The sequence below is a fragment of the Sceloporus undulatus genome, chromosome 3 (assembly GCF_019175285.1).
Source record: "Sceloporus undulatus isolate JIND9_A2432 ecotype Alabama chromosome 3, SceUnd_v1.1, whole genome shotgun sequence".
Lineage (NCBI taxonomy): Eukaryota > Metazoa > Chordata > Lepidosauria > Squamata > Phrynosomatidae > Sceloporus > Sceloporus undulatus.
This window is the reverse complement of record NC_056524.1, coordinates 99,770,315-99,793,034: the sequence shown is the minus strand read 5'-3', so window position 1 is coordinate 99,793,034 and position 22,720 is coordinate 99,770,315. Positions and strand designations below refer to the sequence as shown.

The 22,720-nt window shown below is 39.3% G+C and overlaps 1 protein-coding gene across 4 annotated transcripts in view; it reads left to right on the top strand.

Moving 5' to 3' along the window:
* The window catches only part of CNGA3 (cyclic nucleotide gated channel subunit alpha 3), a 25,103-nt gene extending 4,301 nt beyond the window's left edge, over positions 1-20,802 (top strand). Inside the window, exons 2-9 of one of the 4 annotated variants that reach the window (XM_042456154.1) lie at positions 4,608-4,739; positions 7,646-7,765; positions 9,232-9,402; positions 10,980-11,033; positions 13,645-13,782; positions 15,530-15,637; positions 16,923-17,029; positions 18,442-20,802. In XM_042456154.1, the coding sequence (XP_042312088.1) occupies positions 4,639-4,739; positions 7,646-7,765; positions 9,232-9,402; positions 10,980-11,033; positions 13,645-13,782; positions 15,530-15,637; positions 16,923-17,029; positions 18,442-19,841 (2,199 nt within the window). In that variant the 5' untranslated portion in view covers positions 4,608-4,638 and the 3' untranslated portion in view covers positions 19,842-20,802. Of the gene's footprint in view, positions 1-3,487; positions 4,740-7,645; positions 7,766-9,231; positions 9,403-10,979; positions 11,034-13,644; positions 13,783-15,529; positions 15,638-16,922; positions 17,030-18,441 lie in introns of those variants that run through there. The other 3 variants (XM_042456152.1, XM_042456155.1, XM_042456156.1) reach the window with 3 other exon arrangements.
* The last annotated feature ends 1,918 nt before the right edge of the window (positions 20,803-22,720 follow it).

The following is a 22,720-nucleotide window of genomic DNA, read 5'->3' as shown; positions in this document are numbered from 1 at the left end:
AGCAGAGTTACAGAGAATAGGCTGAAGACCCTGACACACTCTCCAAGCCTTCTCACTCTTGCTTCCACAGAAGTCTTCACCCTTCTTCAGGATCCAGCTGGCTCTTGTAGCTTGACCCAAGACACCAGACAACTCAGTAGTCTTATATAAAAGATCTACTTTATTCTACTATATACAGCTCCAAAACTATCCAACACTACTCCAATACTCCTCACTACTATCCACTACTACTACCCACTCTACTACCCACAAAACACATTGGGATTCATAGTCATTATTATAGTCAATGCAAGATACCACCCACTGTTGTCTGTTTCCACCCAGTGGGCGTGTATAACCACTCTCATTGGTTCTCTTGGTTCAACCCACAATTAATGATTTCATCATCTCAGCCTTGACCACTTAACAATTCTCAGGTGTGTTTAATTATCCACTTTACATTTCTGTCCTTGGCATTTAGGACTTATTAATTCCATTACCTCTTACACCTGTGTGGCTCCTAATTGCTTCTGCTGAGTCACCCTGACTCTCACATACATGTTTTATTTCATTCACTGTATATCCCATGTTGCCTTTTCCTTAACAATTACAACATAATGTTACATTTTAGTTACTTTTTTTGACCATTTAATTTAAAAACAAATTATAAAGTTCATCCAAATAATCTGAAAATGCCCCCAGTAATGTTACAGAGGGGGAAAATAAGACATCATTATTACTATAAGAAACCACTGCTGCACACTTTCTGTTTTATGGTGTTGCTGGATAGGTCATGGAAAGCTTTGGGCACTTGAATAAGTCTACACATGGTCCCAGTTTTACTCTTCAACTTTCAGATTTACATCTTATTCATGAAGAAATTTCAAATTTTGGTATGCTCTCATTTTTAAAAATGAACGACGTGGAAATTTTCACTCATCCCTAGATGGAAGGAAGGTTTTACGTTACTACCTCGTATATAAACTATTTCATCTAATAAACTGTTCAAGCCCTTTGAAGTCAGCCTTCCTAAGCATACTGTAGCAGTATTTTAAATTGCCCTTGTTTTCACACACTGAATAGTTAGCAGGGACCCTGTGTGAATGGAATTAGAAGCTGTTGGCAGCAACAGCAACAGCAATGGCTAAAACCCTTTAGGTGATATACACACATGTAACTCAGATGTATGTGTTCATACAACTTTTTTTGTATGTTGCACAAGGAGCTGTTGAATAGGTCCTTGCACAGTGTTCATCCCTCCCCAAGGTAAATTACTTTATGAGCAGGGGCGAGGAACATGAGGTCCTTCAGATGTTGCAGTGCTGCAACTTCCATCAGCCTTCACTATTGGTGCTGCTGGTTAGGGCAGATAAGAACTGCAATCCAACATCTGCAGGGTCACACATTCGTCAGCCCTGCTCTAGAGTATGTGCATTAACAGCACTAGATTTTCTCTTTATTGGAGAGAACCATATCATTGTTGCTGTGTGCCTGCAAGGTATTCCTGACTTATGGTGACCCTAAAGTAAGCCTATCATGGGGTATTGTTTGTTCAGAGAGGGTTTGCCTTTGCCTTCCTCTGTAGCTGAGAGAGTATGACTTGGCCAAGATTACTCAGTGGATTTCCATAATGGAGCAGGGATTCAAACCTTAGTTTCCAGAGTTGTAGTCTAGTGGTCAAACCGGTACACCACACTGGCTCTCAGAGAGCCACACAGATATTAAAAAATGAAACCTAAATCAAATTGCTAATCTCTATTAAATTAGATTTATTGAAATGTTGATTTATCAAGTTGCCATTGATTCAGTGACCTATTTTAGTGGGAACTAGCAATTGGATTTAGGCCAATGATATTAAATTTTATAAATTTAAGATCATTTCAAACCCCCCCCCCCCCCGCTATCCAGAGGATAAAAATAAAATACAGTTAAGCAGTTATGTCATAATAGAAATCACATTGGGAGGTGTGGGTGTTGGGTGGCAGTGCCTAGTCAGCCTGGATGATACCACCAGTAATCATTGCAAATTTCCATCTGGGCCTAAATCAAGGTGTCTTGTTAAAAAGGTGTTTAAATCTGTGCATGCTCTAGAACAGCCATACCTGGATGGCTATCCATACCTGGATGGTAAACTTTCTATATAGGAGTTGTTTCCCTGACTGCCATTTAGTCAGCAGGCTTTACTGTTAGCCTCATCTTTGTACAAGTTTGGACAGTGATGTTTGAAAATAATTTGCTTTAAAAGAAAGAAAAATTACCCTGTATTTATGGAACCTCTTTTTTGGATAGACATGAAAAGATGCCTCTCTTGTCTGTTTGTTTGAAAAGGCTAAGGTGCCCCCAGGATTTTCATTAGCAGGATAGTTTTCATTATTTTCTATGGCTGTTTTTATATTGTTCCTGCAGCAAACCTCCTCTGAACAAATCTTGCCAAGAAAACCCAGTGATAGACTTGCCTTAGGGTTACCATAAGTCGGAAATGAATTGAAGGCACACAGCAACAAACCTGACTAACATTACATGATTTGTTTATTTAAAATATATTTTTGTTATTGTTAGTCTCTATGAACTTTTAAGGAGAGTTCTCTCTGTGTGTGCATGCATAAACAGTTTATACAGATGTGTGTGCAGATTTTGTTGCATGGGTCATTAAATGTGTAACATCTATAAAGTGTCCAATGCTACCTGTTAACCTGCAGCAACCCTGCAACCGTTAGTTGACCTAATTTGCTGATTCAGGCTTACTTAGTCGTGGTTGAAATCAGTGGGACAAGGTAGTCATGGTTTTAATCCTGTTAATTTCAGGGGACTAAAGAATGACTAGTCTGGATCCAACTGAATGACTCTCAAGATTTCTGTCAGATGTAGCTGAACATCACTAGCCTCATGTCAGTAGCTGGTTATGACAAAGTAGTGGGGTTGCTGGAAATATACCAACTTTGTAATGCCATGGGATGGACCAATACACAGACTCTTATATGATTTAACATATTCAGGGATTTACAAGCATGTTGACCTAGCTTTCACAGTTCAGCCCTCTCCATAGATGCTTGGAAGGAAACTGCACTGAATTCACCCTGACATTGCAACTGCCTGAGATGGCAGAATTACTGAAATTAACAAGAGATTTGTCATGAACATTAATGGGATGTAGCTTGCAACCATGCAGTACAATCCTACCCATTTTTGCACAAATATATTCATAGGATTCTTTGCAAAATGTGCAATACGATCGCAAAAACTTTGGATTTTTGCTCTTTGGTATGCAGTGCTTTTATTTTATTTTATTTTGGAGATTTATATTCTACCTTTCTCTCAAAATGGGATTCATTTGATTTGTGGCTCTCAGAGAATGTTGATTTGTGGCTCTCAGGGAATGGTTTTTAATCTGAATGAAATCAGTAAAATGCTATTTAAAGGAAATGCATGTATTTATTCCATATATATTGTCCACATATATTCAGAGATAAATCTTAACAATAGTGAAGTTTACAAATATATTTCTGCAAAGAGAACAGTACTGTATAACTGTGGAAAGAAAGGCACTCTGCTTACCGTCTATGCTCCTATATGAAGATAACGTTTGTAGATTACTGTTATTTTCTTTTTTTATGAAAAAGTGTATAAAATTCAGCAATACGATTTGGAAGAGTGATCCTTATTTTCCAAAGAAATAGTTCTATCAAAGAAGAAATTCCACTTTCCATTGATATGTTGTTTTAACTCGGCGTTTGCCAGTGGAGCTGTAGAATTTTAGCTGTCATTAAAAATACCAATGAGATCATTTGTGATCCATTTAAAAGGTTTGCTATGTTAGCAAATTACTATTTCAGGAAACATATTTTTCTGCCCTTTCTTTAAGTTCTCACATGACCAAGAGAAGTGTAGCCTCTGCCTACATTCCTCCAATGGACCTACAGCGGAGACAACATCTATTCAAAATGTAGGCCTGTAACTCCAACACTCTCACTGCCACTCTTCTGCCCCCTGCATGGTTTTTTAACATCTTTCACTTGATTAAGAGGTCAGCAAAGAGTTGAAGGCTTATATGATGTGTTTTGTGCAATTTTTGCTGGCCAATAAAGATATAACTTTTTTGTGGATTTTGGATTTTTTTTAAATTTCAGACAAATTTCACTCTATAACAAGAGTGATTGTGTCAAGCCATTGAAAGCATTATCATCAAATGTAAGGCTCCAGTACATTTGTCTGTCCATGCAAGATATTATGATTTTTGTGTGTGATTTCAAATATTCTAGATTAGGTATCAGAAACCCAAGGCCCTCCAGATATTGTTGGCTGTCAATTCACGTCAGCTTCAATCAGCATTGCCAATGGTAAAGGAAGATGAAAACTGTAGTCTATAAACATCTGAAGGACCAAAGCTTCACCATAATCAATAATACTGTTTAAACAAAGTTAACAAAGCAAAGTAAGGAAGCAATCCTGTACATATCAAGGACTGAGTTGCAAGCACTGCTGAACTCGTGTCATTTCACTATAATAAATCATGCTTACTCTTTTGACAGGTGTTCCTCCTTTCTCTCTCTCTCAGCTTTTAAAAAAGGTCATTTGAAGGTTTCTTCTTTACAGTGCAGAATTTGCAATAAATTATTCCTGTATTCCAGGTACCATTTGGTGGCTGATATGTAAAGGAAAATGGCGAAAGTTGACACCTATCACTCCTGCCCAGCTGTCCATAAGCTGTCTGTGACAACTATTGACAATGAACCTGATGTGCTTGAAAATGGATTTATCAGGTAATAATAACAATTATAGAAACATTTAGTATCTCTAAATATAGCAAAAATGAACCCATAAACACTATGGGAGTATAGTTTACAGTCCAACAAAGCACAATCCCATACTTATCTACTCACAAATATGCAACACTGAATTTGGGGCAGCATACTGGTTTGCTTGATAGGATTACAGTCTAAAACAAATATGGGTAACTCCCCCTGGGACTATTTATAGATGTATCATAGACTGGACATCTTTTCATCCTAGAGTTTTCTTTAAAGTTATTCAGTCACGTAAATCCTGCCTGACTAGGAAAAGGAAATTTAACTTCACTGTTGATCTATCATATTTGATTTTTATATTGTGTTTCCAGCAGTTGAAAACACATCCTAATTATTTAAATAATCTTTACACTAACTCTGTAGGGAATCATTAACATTTTATCCATATCTGTACTATTATTGTTGTTATTTATCTACTTTGCCCCGTGATTCACGAAGTGTATAAGGCAGACAGTGTAGTCCATTCTGCTTGTCCACAAGGGCTGGTGGTGGAGCAGGGAAAAAGCAGAGACAGAATTGCTTATGGCAGATCTGGAATGTAGGCTACTGTTAACTGTCACTAGTAAATACAGTATGGCAGAAATGTCAAAACAGAAACAGAGAAGCTCCTTCAAGGAGGAAGAAAATTGCAAACAGACAAAGCCATGGCAAAACTCACACATTAGAATATTTGCAGGAGTCATCCTAAATACAGGGACTAGGAAATGTTTACCTTCTATGATTCTAGCATTCCACTCATAGAGGTGAGCCCGTTTTTAGGTTCCATTTGACGTGAATCACTGACAAAGATCTCAGACACATGCAACAGATTATTTGAAGAAGAGAACCAAACCACAGACTGCAAATGAAGTCACAATGTGGAAAGTACAGCCAAAGAGTTAAGCATGTAGAAAAAACACATGTGCCTTGATCAATGTAAATATCCTGTGTCTCAAAACATACACACACAGAGCAACATCCCTCCCATTACACCCACACTTCACACCCAACCCCCTTCTACTTGTATTCATAATCACATATCCACAAGCATTTCTTTTCTGGAAAGTGGCCTCCACAAAGGCCCAGTTTGCCATAAGATGAAATACTGGTTCAAATGGAAGCTGAATCCATTTAGCACCATACAGCATGCAGTTATAGTGTGCAGTATGTTACCATAAGAGCTGCCAGCTTTGAGGGCTTTAAAAGGAGACTAGAAAATAGAGGATGGGACAATTATTTGCTATCGCAATGGTTATAATACCAAAGGTAATATGTCTCAGTATATCATTTGCTGGAGAGCACAACCCAGAGAATGCTGATTCAGGGATATTGGCCCATATATGCTTTTAATTTTGAAATGCACAGCAGACATGCACTGAACTCAGCTATTTTCCTTTGAAGTTTGGCCAGAACATCTCTCTGTGCAGGTAGTCTTCAGGCTAAATTCATATGAACAGGATAAACCATTTTAGTTTTATGATTTACAGGAAGTTTAGACTTTATAGTGATACGATTATGAAAGCACTAACTACCTTACTTATATAGTATATCTGAAGCTACATGGCAACCCTTCCAGTCTTCTAAAAATGCTACACAGAGGACTGGGGGGCACAGCTGAATTGGGTGAACTGAGGTGCAGTGTGTGTATGTGTGTTCTCTGCAATTGGAGCCACCTTCAGTTAGAATTTACTAGATCTGATAGCACTGCCCTTCCATTCACAAAAGGCAGATCCTGGATCCAACCCACTGCATCTTAAGATAATTTGTTGTTGTTGCTTTTTGCCCCTCCGAAATGTCCACAACATGGATGGGAAAGGGACAGGGAAAGGGACAGGGAAAGGGAAAGGGTAAGGGAAAGGGGGAAAAAGTCTAGGAAGAAAAGGACCAAAGAAGCTCCTTTTCCTTTGAGAGAAAAGCTCATAATTAAAAGATGCTTCCCCATGTGAACATGGCTAAAGTCTTATTGTGCACAGTGTGATACTACCCAAAATGCACTAGGAAGCAAAACCAGGCTTCCTTGCTCAAAAATCAGGACAGGATAGCTGACATGTGTAGAGGCTGCAGCACTTTGCTTTTGCCTGAGGCAAAAGGCAAGATTTCTCCTGTCTTCTCCTCCCCCCTCCTAAATAACTTAACTGAGTACAAACTGGCTTTGCACTTTGGATTCAGTTGGATGGAATGGTAGATTAATGGATAGATAGGAAAAGGTTAAGCTATAGAGATGAGGAGGTGGTTTGGTGGTGCAAGGAACAATATGTCATAGTTCGGGAAATCTGGAAACTGGATATGGATTCAGCTGTAGACTTGAGAGTTAGTCATTTACTCTTATTCATCATCTGTAAAATGGAAATGCTTGCAGTCTATCTCAGTGTGTAACTGTGAGATCAAAACAAGATGAAGAATATTTAAAATACTATATGCAATTACATCCACAAATGCTAGTCTAGCATAGCAGGAAATGGCTTTCTTCTTGTACTCATCCCAGGGTGGATTGGAGCATCTGCTAAGTATGTTGTGATTGCAGTGCTAACTCCAGCTGGACATCTGAATTTCATTCATCTTTTCTGCTCTGCTTCAGCCATCTTGAATGGGTCTAGTGGAAAAATCTAATAAATATGTAGATAATATATCTGTCAGCAAATTCTGTCTGATAAACCTTTTCTTGACACCACTCACAGATGGAGAACTCAGGCAGAAGATGATTAATACACTGTGTTTTCTGCAACGTCACTCATGACAGTTGTAGCCCCAATGATTGAGCAAGGCAGGCACGTTCTTCCACAGCTGCCTAATAGGCAGAGGCTTGAAGAAAAGAAAACACACCTAGAAAGAGGCTCCATATCTTCTTAGTTTTTATCTTTTTTTACTATTTTGTTTTGAAGGACCCACTCACTGTGTGAAGAAGACATATCTTCAGAATTGCAGACGGTCATTTCCATGGAGACCGGTGGACTGCCTGGATCTCGAAGGAGCTCATTCACAGGCAGTGGAGCAATGGCTAGGTAAGCATCATTTTTATGGTGTCAGGGCAGTGCCTTTACAAGAAGTTGATAGCTTTTTTGGAAACAAGAGTTGCACAATGATGACAGTCAGTATTGTCTATGAAGTGAGATTAGCTATTGAGCTATTAGAAATGAAACAAAATAAAATTAAGAGTTAGTTAACCCTGGTTTGTGCCATTTGAACAGCCAGTTTCCTCATGCTGTAGTTCAAAAGAGGTATGAAAGCTCATTCTTCTCAGTTCAGTGAGAGGTCATAGCAGTGGCACTGGACTTGTTCTTAGCAAAATGTATGTTGGCTTTCTACCTAAACTAGATGGTCATATTTTGTATTTAGAATAGCTAAACTCTCCATTGATGCGGTGGTGACCCATGATATATACAGGAGGCAAAGCATAGTAGAGCTTGCTGTATCCGCGAGATGGGTAGAGTAGCACTCAGTTCAAATGTATTGCAATTTTTTACTGTACACAGCTATGATCATTGCGGAATAGCGATCTATAAATAAAATGTATTATTATTATTATTATTATTATTATTATTATTATTCAGAACAGTTTTTCTCCTAATTACTGTGTTTGTTGTGGGTAAAAGTCATCTGAGGGAGTTTATACTTGGAGTGTTTGCAAATACAGGCATCACGTCATTTCCAGGGCTTCAGTGGTGGTAGTTGTAGTAGTAGTAGTAGTAGTAGTAGTAATAGTAATGATAGTATCTTGTAGATTGTGAAATTGAGATGGAAATGATGATGATGATGATGGGTAGACTGACTGGGAGATTCTCTGTGCTGTAATAATTCAACAAAGTAACTTCCCCAAACTCTAATGATTCTGTTGGCAAAATACTGAAGCAGCTCTTCCATATCCATATTAATGATTCTTTCCTAAAGAATATCAATTGGACAAAAGCAAAATATTCCTCATCAACATAGACAGTGAATTGATGTTGTCCTGTAAGAGATTTAAGATCATGTGAATGGGAGAGTTTCAAAAAGGCATGGATAATGTGGTCAGACATAAAATAGCTCTTGCTTAAATCTAATGTGAAGCTGGAGTGATAGAATGTCTTTTCCTTTCCCTCCTCCTTGTAGCCCTTGGAGATTACCACAAACCAAAGATTTTCTCTGCTCTCTGGAACAGGCTTTGAGGAATCCCTAAGGGCAGCAAAGAGCACCCCCTTTCCATCTTCTGCTGGATTCTTCCTTTTTGATTAGAAGATGTTCAGTGATAGACCATTCCCTCTGTTTTCTAAACTTGCCTCCACTTTTCAAATGTAAAAATGGTGCCTGCTGACGTATGTGCATTCAGGTGGATAGATCAAATGGAAGGAGTGACATTGGTCACTCAGTTGGTTCTGCATGTATCATGAAAGTTACAGATAAGACTATGGTAACATGACTTCTGGAATACATACTGAGTGCCAACTTTATGAAACAATAAATACTCCATTGGCTCTCTCTTTCCTTTCAGATTATCATGGTTTGTGTTATCACTGAGATCATGGGCAAGGAGGCGGATGCACCATGAAGACCAAAGGCCAGATTCTTTTCTTGAACGTATCCGAGGGCCAGAACTCAAAGATTTTTCAAGCAGAGACAGCATCCCACAGCTGAACTATGAAGAAGCAGATGGGTTGAAAAAGTAAGAGGACGTAGCATGAGGGAAAGAATCTTTGTTCTAGACACTGCAACCAAGTGACTTCTTGGAAAGTCATAAAGTGCTGCAGTGAAGGGAGGCACACCCTGAGGGATCTCCTGGTCCAGACTGAACAGATAAAACAGGCATGTTGCCATTGAATTTTTGACGGAATGTGCATTGGAAAAAGTTACAGCTCCAGACTGGGGGAAGTTAAAAAAAAGATGTATTCCAAAAAATAGACTTTCCCCAGTTCTGATTGCCTTGCTGTATTTGACTGGCTGTAAGTTTGCACCAATAGCTTTCAGTGACCATACCCAAGCTGTAAAGAGTCAAAGGGGGAATGAGAGGAGACAGAAAATAAGGTTCAGTAGCCTTCATACTGGAATGGGCAGGGAAGTGAAGCTTCTAGAGAGGTACTGGGGAAGGGATATATTGCTCCACGGTCAGCAAAAAGTGAAAATTAAAATATACTCAAAAATTCTTATAATTTCTGCTAGTAATCTTTGCATTCTTTTCTTTCTTGAAATGGTGACTTGTAGCAACCTGGGGGCAGGTTTTCCTAAAGTATAGCCCTCCAAACTGTTGCCACCCTGATTTTATTGGCAAAGAAGGGGAAATGTGCTTTCTCCGGAAGCCTCTAGGAATGAAAATTTACTTTTGAAAGACATTTCTGACAATTTCTGGTTTTTTTGGTGAGGGGAAGTTTCTGCAGAGGGTTCTTGGTGAACACTTCTCACCTATACTGCCTCTCCCATCTTTGGGACGACTGGGACACATGGGCAAATAGATATGTTTGCAAGTAATTTTCTGGTTTTGATAGACTAGCTGAACAGTCTTCTTATTCTAGCCTTGACAACTTTTTTTTAAGTAAGGTTGATCCAGACATTCATGTATTGCAAGTCTCTGGCTTCTTATGTGTTAACTTAGGCCTGCAGAAGGAATCACAGCTTGGAGTTGTGAACCTCCATTTCTTCTGTTACATCAGATACAGGGTATCAAAAGCACTCATCCCTTACCATTTTAAAAATCCTCCAAACAATAAAAATATCCCCTCCCAACCCCTTTTTAAAATTATGGATTTACAGCTTTGGAGCCATGCCACTAGCCTCCTGTGGACCTTGCAGCAAATGGAGATATGTCTGCTTACTGTCCTGTCAATCTTGCCAGTGTTGCTGTTTAGGATCATGGAAGAAGCTTGAGTAAAGTTTAGGAGCTAGAGCCAAATGGAGGCTATAAATAGCCAGATCCTCAACTGTCAAGCATTAATACGCCTGAGAACAGGCTAAAGTGCTTCAGACACCAGGCCTGAACACAAACGTGTGTAGGCAGCACGTGAATGAGGGCAAATGGGTGCCCTGGATAGTTATGCAAAGGAGCTTAGTGCTGCGGTCAAAGTTGACCTCCTTAATCCTTTCAGCATTTGGGGGGAGGACTAACAGTTCAGTCAGTGATGATGTGTTGATTATCTGTGCCAATATAGTGGCTGAGATATTTGTTTGTGTTGCTTTTCACATTGCCCTTTTGTTCATTCATTCATTCATTTCTTTCTTTACTTATTCATTCATTTTAATTCATGGTAGTCAATGGGCTCTGGCCAGATTTAACATCAACTACTCCAACAACACCAATGAAGAGTAAGTATAACATGGGCAAACTGTGTTTTAGCTCTCCTTGCCTCATCCTAACCCTCCCCTCACAAAATGTGGCAATTGTAGGACAGCTTTCTAGTTCATATCCTTTCAAACTAAATTTCCGCAAGAAATAAATGTTTTCACAAAAGGAAATTTATTTCTCTGAAGAAGGCAATAATTTTTTTTCTTCCTAAAGATTTGCTAGTGATAATTTCTCCAGTAATTGGAATTGTTGGTATTTATCCAATATTTTCTCCAGTTATTGAATGTGTGTGTTGTTGGGGGTGAGGAGGAACACACCATGCGGTCATAATTCATTTCATTGAGACCTAGTCATCCTGGATTCAGCTGCCTAATGTTGTGGAAATTCTCCCAGACTGGTGACATTCAGTGAAGTTTACCAATGTACTCCTTATGTTCTTTAGGTCTGTGGCTGGCATCCTGATAGTAATATGTGATGATGTAACACTGACATGTGTCTTTTTGAGGAGTCAATGTGGAGAGATGAATTTATCACCTCCTTTGTGAACTGAAACTCCCCTCCCTTGAAACTCAGCTGTTGCTTGTGAGCAACAGGGCATCTGGCTCTGTCCTTCTACAGTAGTTGTATAGAGAATGAGGACATCCTCCTGGACATCTGAAGGAGCTCCAGAGGTTCCCAGCAGTTGCCTTTGTCATTATGTGTCTGGCTATTGGGATATACCTAGCTGTTCCTTCACCATCCTCTGCTCTCCACTAACTTCTAAATGGCTGTGTTGGGTAGGCCAGTGCAGGAAAACCTTGCAGGAAGGGAGAGGAACTTTATTTCCACATTATAGACTTTCCTGTCTATCTCCCTCTGTGTGTGTGTGTGTATTCAGGTTGCCAGTCACTCTTGTATTCCTGCATGGCAGAAGCTTGGACTGGATGGCCCTTGTGGTCTCTTCAGATTCTATGATTCTATGTTGTTGTTGTGTGCCTTCAAGTCATTTCCAGATTATGGCAATCCTAAACCTATCATGGGGTTTCTCTGAGGCTGAGAGTATGTGATTTGCCCAAGGGTACTCGGTGGGTTTCAATGGTTGAATGGGGATTTGAACCCTGGTCTCCAGAGTCATAGTCCAGTGCTCAAACCACTGAACCATGCTGGCTCCTACCTACCTCTTAATCTCTTCTATTTTAACATTCTGCAAAGAATTCCCCCATCCCTGACACACATATTTCAGGGTGTTTGTTCATTTACTATCCAATTAATAGTAATTTATTTCCACATTGACTTACATTCTAAGCTACGTCACTGCATGGTTTGTGGTGTTATTTCAGAAGGAATTAAACAGCAGCTGTTCTATAATTCCTGCTTTCTTCGTTCGCTTGTATGATGGGGTGCAGGGAAGTTGCAGTAGGCTTAGCTCCTCACCTCTGACTATGTTTTCTTAAGGGTCTGTGCAGAGAGTTAGGGTTTGTGTTGTCTAACAGTATTTTCTCAATTAATCCATGAAACTATACCCTCCCTCCAAGGCAACTGACTAGTACCACCTAGTGAACTGAGCTGGCCATGATCCATAGTACAGCAAAACCTGGACCGTGGTCTTTTAAGTCTTCCTCTTCACAACTGTGCACCCAAGGCAGCTAACAGCAATTTAAAAAAGTAAGAATAAATCACTGGGGAAGGAAGGGCCACTAAGTGCAGTGATTTTCAAAGGGAGAGCTGAGTTAATCTGTTGCAACATAAAAAGCCTGACAGACCTGTATCATCTTACATAACTCTTCAAAGATTTATGACCCATGCCACAAATTACATCTTTCTCTATCTTATTATGCTCTAATCCTCACAAATACACAATGCTAATATCTGTGTGGCTTTAATATTAAATCCATCAGTGCATCTGAAGTAGTGGATTGAAATCCCCCAAAGTTTGTGTTAAAATAAACCAGTCCTAAAGGTGCTGCTAGTCTAGATCCTCCTTCTTCCTTCTCAGGTGCAGTACGGATCTAGTGCAGTAAATGGTGCTAAAATGACAGTTCTGCAGCACAGTCATCTGCAGATTTACTTACAAATAAATTGTACAGAATTCAATGGAATTTATTAAGGCAGAATTTCACAGATTGCTTGGGAAGGAAACCTAATGCCTGAATGCTTCAGTTGGGAGTGAACAACAACTGGGATTAATCCTGGAAATACTGGAGCTGATTTCATAATAATAATAATAATAATAAAGTAAGTTGGAGGAGTGATTTTTAAGAAGTAAAAAATATCCATTACCTAATAGGATGCTGTAGTGTTAGTAGTATCAGTAGTAGTAGTAGTTCATTCTTCAGAAGGATGAACTAGAGGGTCTTTGAAGTTCCTTCCAAGTCTATACTTTCAAACCTGGATTAGTGCATTTAAAAAGAAATGTACTGTATTTATCACTAGCAAGTTCCGAAAGACTCGGCAAGCCTCTTGTCAAACCAGCCAGCTCTTTTCCCTTTGTTGCTGCATTCCCAGTGTACCAGTATTTTAAATATATGCAATGTAGACTGTTCTGTGTGTATAACTCATTTTGTAAATTTAGGCTGGCCTATAGCTGTTGGTAAAACTTAGGCTAAAATTTAACCATAAACTCTGCTAAGTTTATTACACTGTGTTGTACAGAAAGAAGGAAGAAAAGAAAGAGGTTAAGGAGGAGAAAAAGGAGGAGGAAAAGAAAGAGGAGAAAAAAGAGGATAAAAAGGAGGAAAAGAAAGAGGAGAAAAAAGATGACAAAAAGGATGATAAAAAGAAGGAAGAAGAGTAAGTATACTGAAATGGCTGTATCTTTGCAACAGACTTCCTGCTCAGTAGGACACCCAGCAGGGCATAAACCACCAATATCAAGGCCACATTTGCTACAACAATGAACAGATAGAAACCCATGGATATTATCTCAAATTACTACCTTATGCAATATGAACCTTTGCATGCTTACTTAGAAATAAACACCACTGAGTTCAATGAGACTTAGAACTGTATGTGTGTTGGATTACAGTTTTAATCATGTAACCCTAATCACATTTACTTAAAGATGTTTCTTGAGTTGAGTGGAATTTACACCTTGGTTAGTATCCTTAGAACTGCAACCCTAGTTTTGGGTTCTTAAATGCATGCCCATTCATGAGGATTTGTTTCCACACAACATCATGTGAAGAAGGCATCCAATGAAATGGAGTGCATTAAAGGCAAAGTGGAATTTGATGCCAGGAAGTACGTTGCAAAGATTATACCACAAGTGTGCACTGCACACTATGCTGCTAAAGACAAACTATTAAACAATGGTAATATAGTGTACTTGGTACTTGGGTAGTAAACGTGTAGCTATAGATGTGTTGTCATAGTAGCTAGTTCACTAGTAGTAACCTTGCTTGAGAACATGCCTTGGGTGACTTCTGCCCTCATTTGCTAGTGTATGGGTAAAAAGCATCTTGTGACATAGTGCTGGGGCCACTGTAAAAATACAAAAGGAACTGGGGCAGGTTGAGAAGCACCGTACAAATCATAAGGACCATTACTAGCCAGAATTACTGGTCCTTTTAGGTGTGGTTTGGTTTTATGTAGCCCCTCTTGAAATAGGATCAATGTTCATTGGTCATTTGATGGGAGAAGGTTTTCACATCTGTTTAGGCAGCGTGGCCGGCCCTCTGTTTGACACTATTATCATTTTAAGTCCCACGGTGCTGTGAGTACTTTAGTTGAAATTATATATTTTATAAAGTATATATATGAAATTATGTTTCAATGCCTTTAGATAAAAGAATACAATCAATTTTGCTGATGACTGATTGTAAGATGAACATGCCAGTTTCACTTTAAGGATTGTCCTGTGGGTGTTGTACTGGCCTAGCTCCATGGGTCAGTATCGTTCCTAAGGTATTCCTTATTAAGCTGCATTCATAGCATTGTCCTGCTGGAAGGGTGAACCCAATGAAGCATGGAAAGTTTGTGCAGTTAGTTGCAGTAACTGCTTCACGTGTCTGTGGGAGCTGTGAAGCAGTTCTGGGTTTGAGTATGAATTTTAAAGGACCAGTCCAAGGCATTGAAGCAATGTGGGGGAAACAGGGTTCAGTACCTTGGATTGCTCTTTTAAAGTTCAGTATGCACACAAAAGAGATTATCAGAAGGGGAAAATCGAGGAAGAAAAAGGCATACTCCCGGCAAAGTCGCACGATTACGCTGAAGATTTTCAGACGACGTTGCACTTATCCAGAATTTAACCCATGAAGATCCAGGAATGCTCCAGCAACAAACTATTCCTGGGACTTCCCCATGCATGGTTTGCTGGTGGAGCATTCCTGGATCTTCATGGGTTAAGTTCTGGATAAGTGGGATGTGCCTGAAAATCTTCAGCATGATCATGCAACTTTGCCAGGAGTATGTCTTTTACTCCTGGCTTTTTCTTCCCTGTCTCCAAAGTTAACTGTGCCACAGACAGGGAATCATCAGCCACCTTTGATTCTGTGACACTTCATGTATACATACACTTCTGTATGTTTCCTATTTTCAGGAAAAAGAAAGAGATCTTTGTGATGGATCCCTCCAGCAACCTGTATTACAGGTGGTTAACCATTATTGCAACACCAGTATTCTATAACTGGTGCTTGTTAGTTTGCAGGTAAGGATAATTCTTTCATATCTGCTTTTCTTGTTGTAATTATATTGTTGTTGCTGATTTTGATTCCAATGTTTTATTGCTTTGTCTTCTGCAACAACTCTTAGATTTGTTGTGGTGAGGGAAAGCTCTTAGAAAGTATCTAATGCAGTGCTTCTTAAGGTACTCAATGTGGAGGACTGGAAGATCTCCCCATAACCATATTTGTGCCCATTGCCCACAACTGCTTGCTTCTTTCCTGGAAACTCTCCAGGGATTGGTGGCTGATGGCTTGCGACTAGCAATGGTCCATGGACCACCACTTTGAGTAGCACTGCTCTAATAATCAGTGTTAGAATGTGGTCTCCCTAATCTCACTTTTCATGGCTTCATTTCTGAAAAAGTAGAGTTTTATTTATTTGTGTTATCGCAAGCAGAATCAAAACTAGAAATTTATCAAGAAAAACAAACTCCTTCCCTCCCTCCAACATGGCTGACCAGGTTGGCTGGAGGTAATGGGATTTATCAAGAACCTGCCAGATTATCAAACTATTACATCTATCTAAAGCACTTTCCAACACATTATCTCTCTCCCTCTTTGTCCCTCTGTTCATCTTGAGCAAGTCCTTTAAAACAATGATTGATGTTAGGCTTAGACTTCTCCTCTATTTGATCTGTATATCCAGATCTCTCTCAAGCATCTCAGAAAATATCTCAAATCTGTGCCAATCTCCATACTTGCTGCTGTGGCCTGTGGGCGCCATCTGGTGGGTTCAGGAGAGCTGCATACCATTGGTGCAAGGAAGAGATGACTTGTTAAACAGCAGCATTCTTCAGACTGTATCACACAAACTTATCTCTTTTCTTATCTCTTACCATTCAGCACCAGGAGGACAAACATAGGAAGATGGCCAGCTTCATCGTATAAACTTGTAGTTCTTCCCCTTGCAATATTAAGTACTCATAAGCCATAACCAGTAGTTAGCTCACTCACTGACATCTGCCAGGATATGGCCTTGCACTAGTAGTTCTGTGCATGTGTTTATGTGCCTTCAAGTCGCCTGTAGACCTATGGCAAGCCCATGAATTTTGTAGGGTTTGCTTAGGCAAGGAACATTCAAGAGGTGGTTTTACCCATTCCTTCCTCTGAAATATAGCCTACAGCACCTGTCATTGATGGTAGTCATTGATGGTCTTCTATATACAAATCCTGTATACAAATCCTGCTTAGCATAGGATCTGGTGCATTTTAGGGCGTTTAGTCCCTGGACCAGTAGTTAGTTTTGATCAAATCTCCTGTTCTTTCTAGAGCCTGTTTTGATGAACTCCAAATGGAAAACCTTACACTCTGGCTGGTTTTGGATTACTCTTCTGATGTCATCTACATCATTGATACATTTGTCAGATTTAGGACAGGTGAGTTCTTTATTTCTGGGCATTTTTCCACCATAGAATTGCAGTGATGAATCTCTTTATTAATAGAGTTGGTGAGACTGGATCAAAAGGGAAGAACCAGAGTGGTAGAGGTAGACTTTGGAGATCATATAGTGGAGCAGTGCAGAAACTTTGGACCCTAGATGTTTTAGCTTACAAATCCCACAGTCAGTGCTAGATGGGAGCTGCAGGCCAAAGCATAAAGAGGACCAAAAATATGGTGCTGTGTGCAGCTGGACCTAAGACACACTATATTGCTTAAAGCCACATCAAGCATAATGGAGTATCAGAAGTGTGAAAAGTTAACTTTTTAAACTACAATTATCAGAATCTCCCAGCCATCCTGTAAAAAGAACTACTGTATATACTCGACTATAAGTCGACCTCATATATACATCGAGGGCAGGTTTTAGGACCAAAATTATGGATTTTGACATGACCCATGGATAAGTTGAGGGTAAGACTTAGGGGCATGTAATAAAGGATCTAAAGGATGAAGCAAAGGAAAACAATGCCAAAAAACTTACAAAATTCCAGCAGGCATAACTATTCATGCTCATACTAAAGGCTGGATGGATGAGAGAGTAGTGAGGGTTAATGCTTCCAGGGCAGATTAAACTCTTGCTTTTCACCGTGTGTGTGTGTGTGTGTGTGTGTGTATACACACATATATATATATATAATATGAGTTAAAACACATTGACCCGTGGATAAGTCGACTCAGTTTTTTAGGGTCAATTTTTAAACCTAAATTTCTAGACTTATACATGAGTATTTCCAGTATAAAATAAAATATAACAAAATTAGCCAGCAGGAGTGCAAGGATTTACAAAGCACTAAAAACTTTTCAAGGTGAATGTCTAAAAGGTTGGGAGGATAAAAAGATCACAGCTTGGAAGAATAAATTTTTGGATGATTAATTTTTAGGTGACATCTCCCAGCATCCCCCTGGTACCTCACTATCCAAAAAGTAACTTTTCAGAACTCTGACTTTTTTATTCAGTTATTCTTTACTTTTTATTAATATTGTCAGCATGGTGTGGTGTTGAGTGTTGGATTAGGACATGAGGAGACCAGGGTTCTAATCTCCACTCAGCCATGAAAACCCACTTGATGCCCTTGGACAATTTACATTCTCTCAGCTTTAAAGGAAGACAAGGGTAAATCTCCTCTGAATAAAACTTGTCAAGCAAACCCTAGGATAGGGTCACCATAAGCTGGAGTCAATCAAGAATGACAAAGATATATATATATATATATATGAGAGAGAGAGAAGCAATGAAGCCTAAGTGCTGCAACATTTGCATTTACAGATATCTGAAAAGCTTTCTGATGTAGGCATTTCAGTTTAAGACATCTCTTGCTTTTTTTGTTCATTTCTCTCACTTGTTAAGGTTTCCTTGAACAAGGATTGCTAGTTCGTGATGAAAAGAAACTAAGACTAAACTACCAAAGCACTACACAGTTCAAGCTGGATCTAATCTCCCTTCTTCCTACTGACTTGGGATATTTAAAATTTGGATTGAACTATCCTGAGTTGAGATTTAACCGGTTGCTGAGGCTTGCCAGATTGTTTGAATTCTTTGACCGTACAGAAACAAGAACGAACTACCCAAATATGTTTCGTATTGGAAACCTTGTCTTATACATTCTGATCATTATCCACTGGAATGCGTGTATATTTTTTGCCATTTCAAAACAAATTGGATTTGGAACTGATACTTGGGTTTATCCCAATATAACACATCCTGAATATGGGCGCCTAGCCAGAAAGTATATTTACAGTTTGTATTGGTCAACATTAACATTGACCACCATTGGAGAAACCCCACCTCCAGTGAAAGATATTGAGTATCTATTTGTGGTCATGGACTTTCTGGTGGGTGTGCTTATCTTTGCTACCATTGTCGGTAATGTGGGCTCCATGATTTCGAACATGAATGCCTCCAGGGCAGAGTTCCAGGCCAAAGTGGATTCTATCAAACAGTACTTGCATTTCCGAAAAGTCACAAAAGACTTGGAAGAAAGAGTTATTAAATGGTTTGATTATCTGTGGACCAATAAGAAAACAGTGGAGGAGAAAGAAGTTCTAAAGTACCTTCCTGATAAATTGAAGGCTGAGATTGCCATTAACGTCCACTTGGACACACTAAGGAAAGTCCGTATCTTCCAAGATTGTGAAGCCGGGCTGCTTATTGAGCTGGTATTGAAACTAAGACCTACTGTCTTCAGTCCTGGAGACTATATCTGCAAAAAAGGGGATATAGGAAGAGAAATGTATATTATTAAAGAAGGGAAACTGGCGGTTGTAGCTGATGATGGTGTGACACAGTTTGTGGTCCTAAGTGATGGAAGTTACTTTGGAGAAATCAGCATCTTAAACATCAAAGGCAGCAAATCTGGTAATAGGAGGACAGCCAACATCAAGAGCATAGGTTATTCTGATCTGTTTTGTTTGTCCAAAGATGATCTAATGGAAGCTCTCACAGAGTACCCTGAGGCCAAAAAAGCTCTGGAAGAAAAAGGACGTCAAATTTTGATGAAAGATAATTTAATTGATGAGGAAGCAGCAAAAGCTGGAGCTGACCCCAAAGACTTGGAAGAAAAAATAGAGAAACTTGAATCCGCTTTGGACATCCTGCAGACCAGGTTTGCTAGACTCTTAGCAGAATATACTGCAGCTCAGTCCAAAGTCAAGCAGAGACTTGTAAAAGTGGAGACCAAAGTGAAGAAATTTGGAAGTGGTAACTTATCAGGCGACGAAGAGAAACCTGCAGAAGAGAAAAAAGACTGAGCTGCATTTTGATCTTCATTCAGCACAGAGTATGGCACCATGAAAAAGGAATACACATGCAAATATGTAAACATTGTTATTTTTATATGGACCCAAAACAATGAGTTTGTAGAGTTTTTAACGAAAGCGGTTGTCTTGTACATAGGAGATTATTACCTTTTATGATATTGTTAGAAATAGATCTTTAGTTCTTCATTTTCTTTTATTCTTTTTGTATTGATTATTGGTTTCTTATGAGCAATGAGCAGACCCCCCTGTTTGCAACTTGTGCAAGTCTGAAAAAAAATTATATTTTTTCACGGTGTGTTTGGTGTGGAAGAGAATCTTGTGATACCGAAGAATGAATGGACAGATGAAACAGATGCATACATACATACATACGTACATTTTATAATTTGCACTTTTTATAAACTGATAATTATGGAAGCTTCTCAACAATTATAATCTGTCCACTTCCACAGTCATTTCTAGAAGCTACATCTTTAGTAGCTGCAGACTGTTGCACTGTGAATGAACTATTTTTTTTACGTATTTATATTATTGCAATCCTCTGAAAGGAATACCACAGTGATGATATACCACATTTTTGCCCCTGAAAGACTTACAAATATACATACTTTGAACAGCAGGGCTGCTACAGAAGCTCCCTCACTAAGTTTTGGTCAGATCAACCTTTTCTTCCTGGACTGAGCTCAAAAGAAACTGATATGAGTTTGTAGCAGCATTTGGGTAGAAGCAGTGCTGACTGGTGGGTAAGAAGGACATTATTACTTTGCCTCATCTTTCTCTCTGGAACACTGTTTCAACTGTTTAAAAATCATATTTTTTTTGTCACAAACACAAGGCATTGAATTACATTGTAGTTATATAAAATGATGCTTGAAAAATAAAAAAGAGGAAGACAGCTGGCCTCAAAATACAGTGGGTGCTTGGGATCTGCTGGGGTTTGGTTCCAGGACACTTCCCGTGGATAACAAAATCCATGGATACTGAAGTCCCATTAAATAACATGGTGTAGTGAAATCATGTCCCTTATATAAAATGGCAAGATCAAGGTTTGCTTTTTGGAATTTATACATTAAAAAAACATGTCTAAACAGCAGATGTTTGAATCCATGGATGAAAAATCTGTGGATATGGAGGGCTAACTGTATAGGGTTGAGGACAAGATGAAATCGGTATTCAAGCTGCTTGCAACCTCATCTGTTGTTTGCAGAGTGAAGAAAAGGAGGAATTATTAACAGACAAACTGACCATCTCTACTCCACTTTTATGTGGTTCCCTAGTTGCCTCAGAATATGAGGCCTCAATATACAGGTCTGGTCAAAACAAGAGGGCGAAATCATGCAGACTGATAATGAGCATCCCCATTATTTGCAATCTTCTACATACAAAATATGAGGCCATTTATGAGCTCATGATATTCAACTGAGATAGTCTCTTTTAGGAGCTAAGCTTTACATGCACACACAAATATATGTCTCATATATAGATGTGTGTCATCTAAATTTGGCTTCAGTTAGTTGCCCATATCCTCTTCCCACTCGGAGACTGCAGGTGCTATATCAGATGACAGGGGGGGGGGGGGGGGGTAGAATTTGCCAGTACTGGTATTTCTTGCCTACCTCTATTGGATTTTTCCCTCTGCCCTCTGCTAGTGTCAGTTAAACTGTAGAGGCTTTTCATATGGTACAGTCTTCTCATGTTTAAAAAGATCCAGATTGGGGAAAGTTGAGTTCAAAGGAGACCCAAGTCAGAGTGAAATTCCTGACTCCCACACATTAGATAGGAAGGAGTTCATTGGATCCTTCTGGCCCAGCATTTTGTTTCCAGCAGGGGAAAGTTGGTGACTTCACTAGGCATATTTTCAAGTTTGGCTAGTAAGATGGCAAATGATCTCTCCAAGTGGCTAACTTTCCAGGCTTTGTCCCATGTAGCGACCCTTCCAGCTCAGAATGCAGTTCTCCAGATAGTATGGAACAGCGCTCCCTCATTCCTCAACACTGACTAGGTTGCCTAGGGCTGACTGCAATCCAACCACAGGTTGAGGTCCAGATGGTCTGCACCAGTGGGCTAAAAAACTGAATTATGGGCCATAAAAATCTGCTTTGAATTTCACTGATGCCATGAACTCAGGAGTCTGCTTATTGAAGCCTACCTTCCCTACTCCTCATCCCTTCCACATAAGTCTGTATGGGGGCGTGATAGCATTGGCTTACTTTACAGAGTTGTTGTAAAGAGTTAACATCTAAACAATGTCTAATGTGAAATTCTTTGGACACTTAAAAGTGATATATGTGTTGAGTATTCTTAGTATATAATCTTTGGGAAAGTTCATTTATGTTCAGATAAATTCCAGTTTTCTTTTAAAGAGAAATATCTGTCTTCACAGTCTGGCACTGCATGTTATTTGAATATGTCTATCTCTGCCACATAGATCTTGCCAATTGAGACTAAAGTGAGGTAGAAGACCTATTAAATTGACTGTTATCTATCTGATGATTCTACACTTGAAACCCCCCCCCATGGGTTTGGGGGTAGTGAATATTATGTTTTCAATAGATGCAAGTACATGAACATGTTGGTAGTATTTCTCACTGAAATGAATGAATCATCACAGTCCCTAATACTAGTTGAATAATTGTGTCCAGAGAATTTGAGATCTGGCAGTGGCATAATAAGATTCTAGGATTCTCAGGTTTCATTTAAAGGCAAGCAATCAAGCAACAAAATCGCATTTGTAAAGAGCCTGAGATGTAACTGTTCTGGACAATAACTCCCAGCCAATTTGACCAAGGCTAGTAGATTCTGGGAGCTGTAGTCCAAAAAAGTGACATTGACTTGAGAAAGGGAGCTAAGTAAACTTTCCACCGGACAGG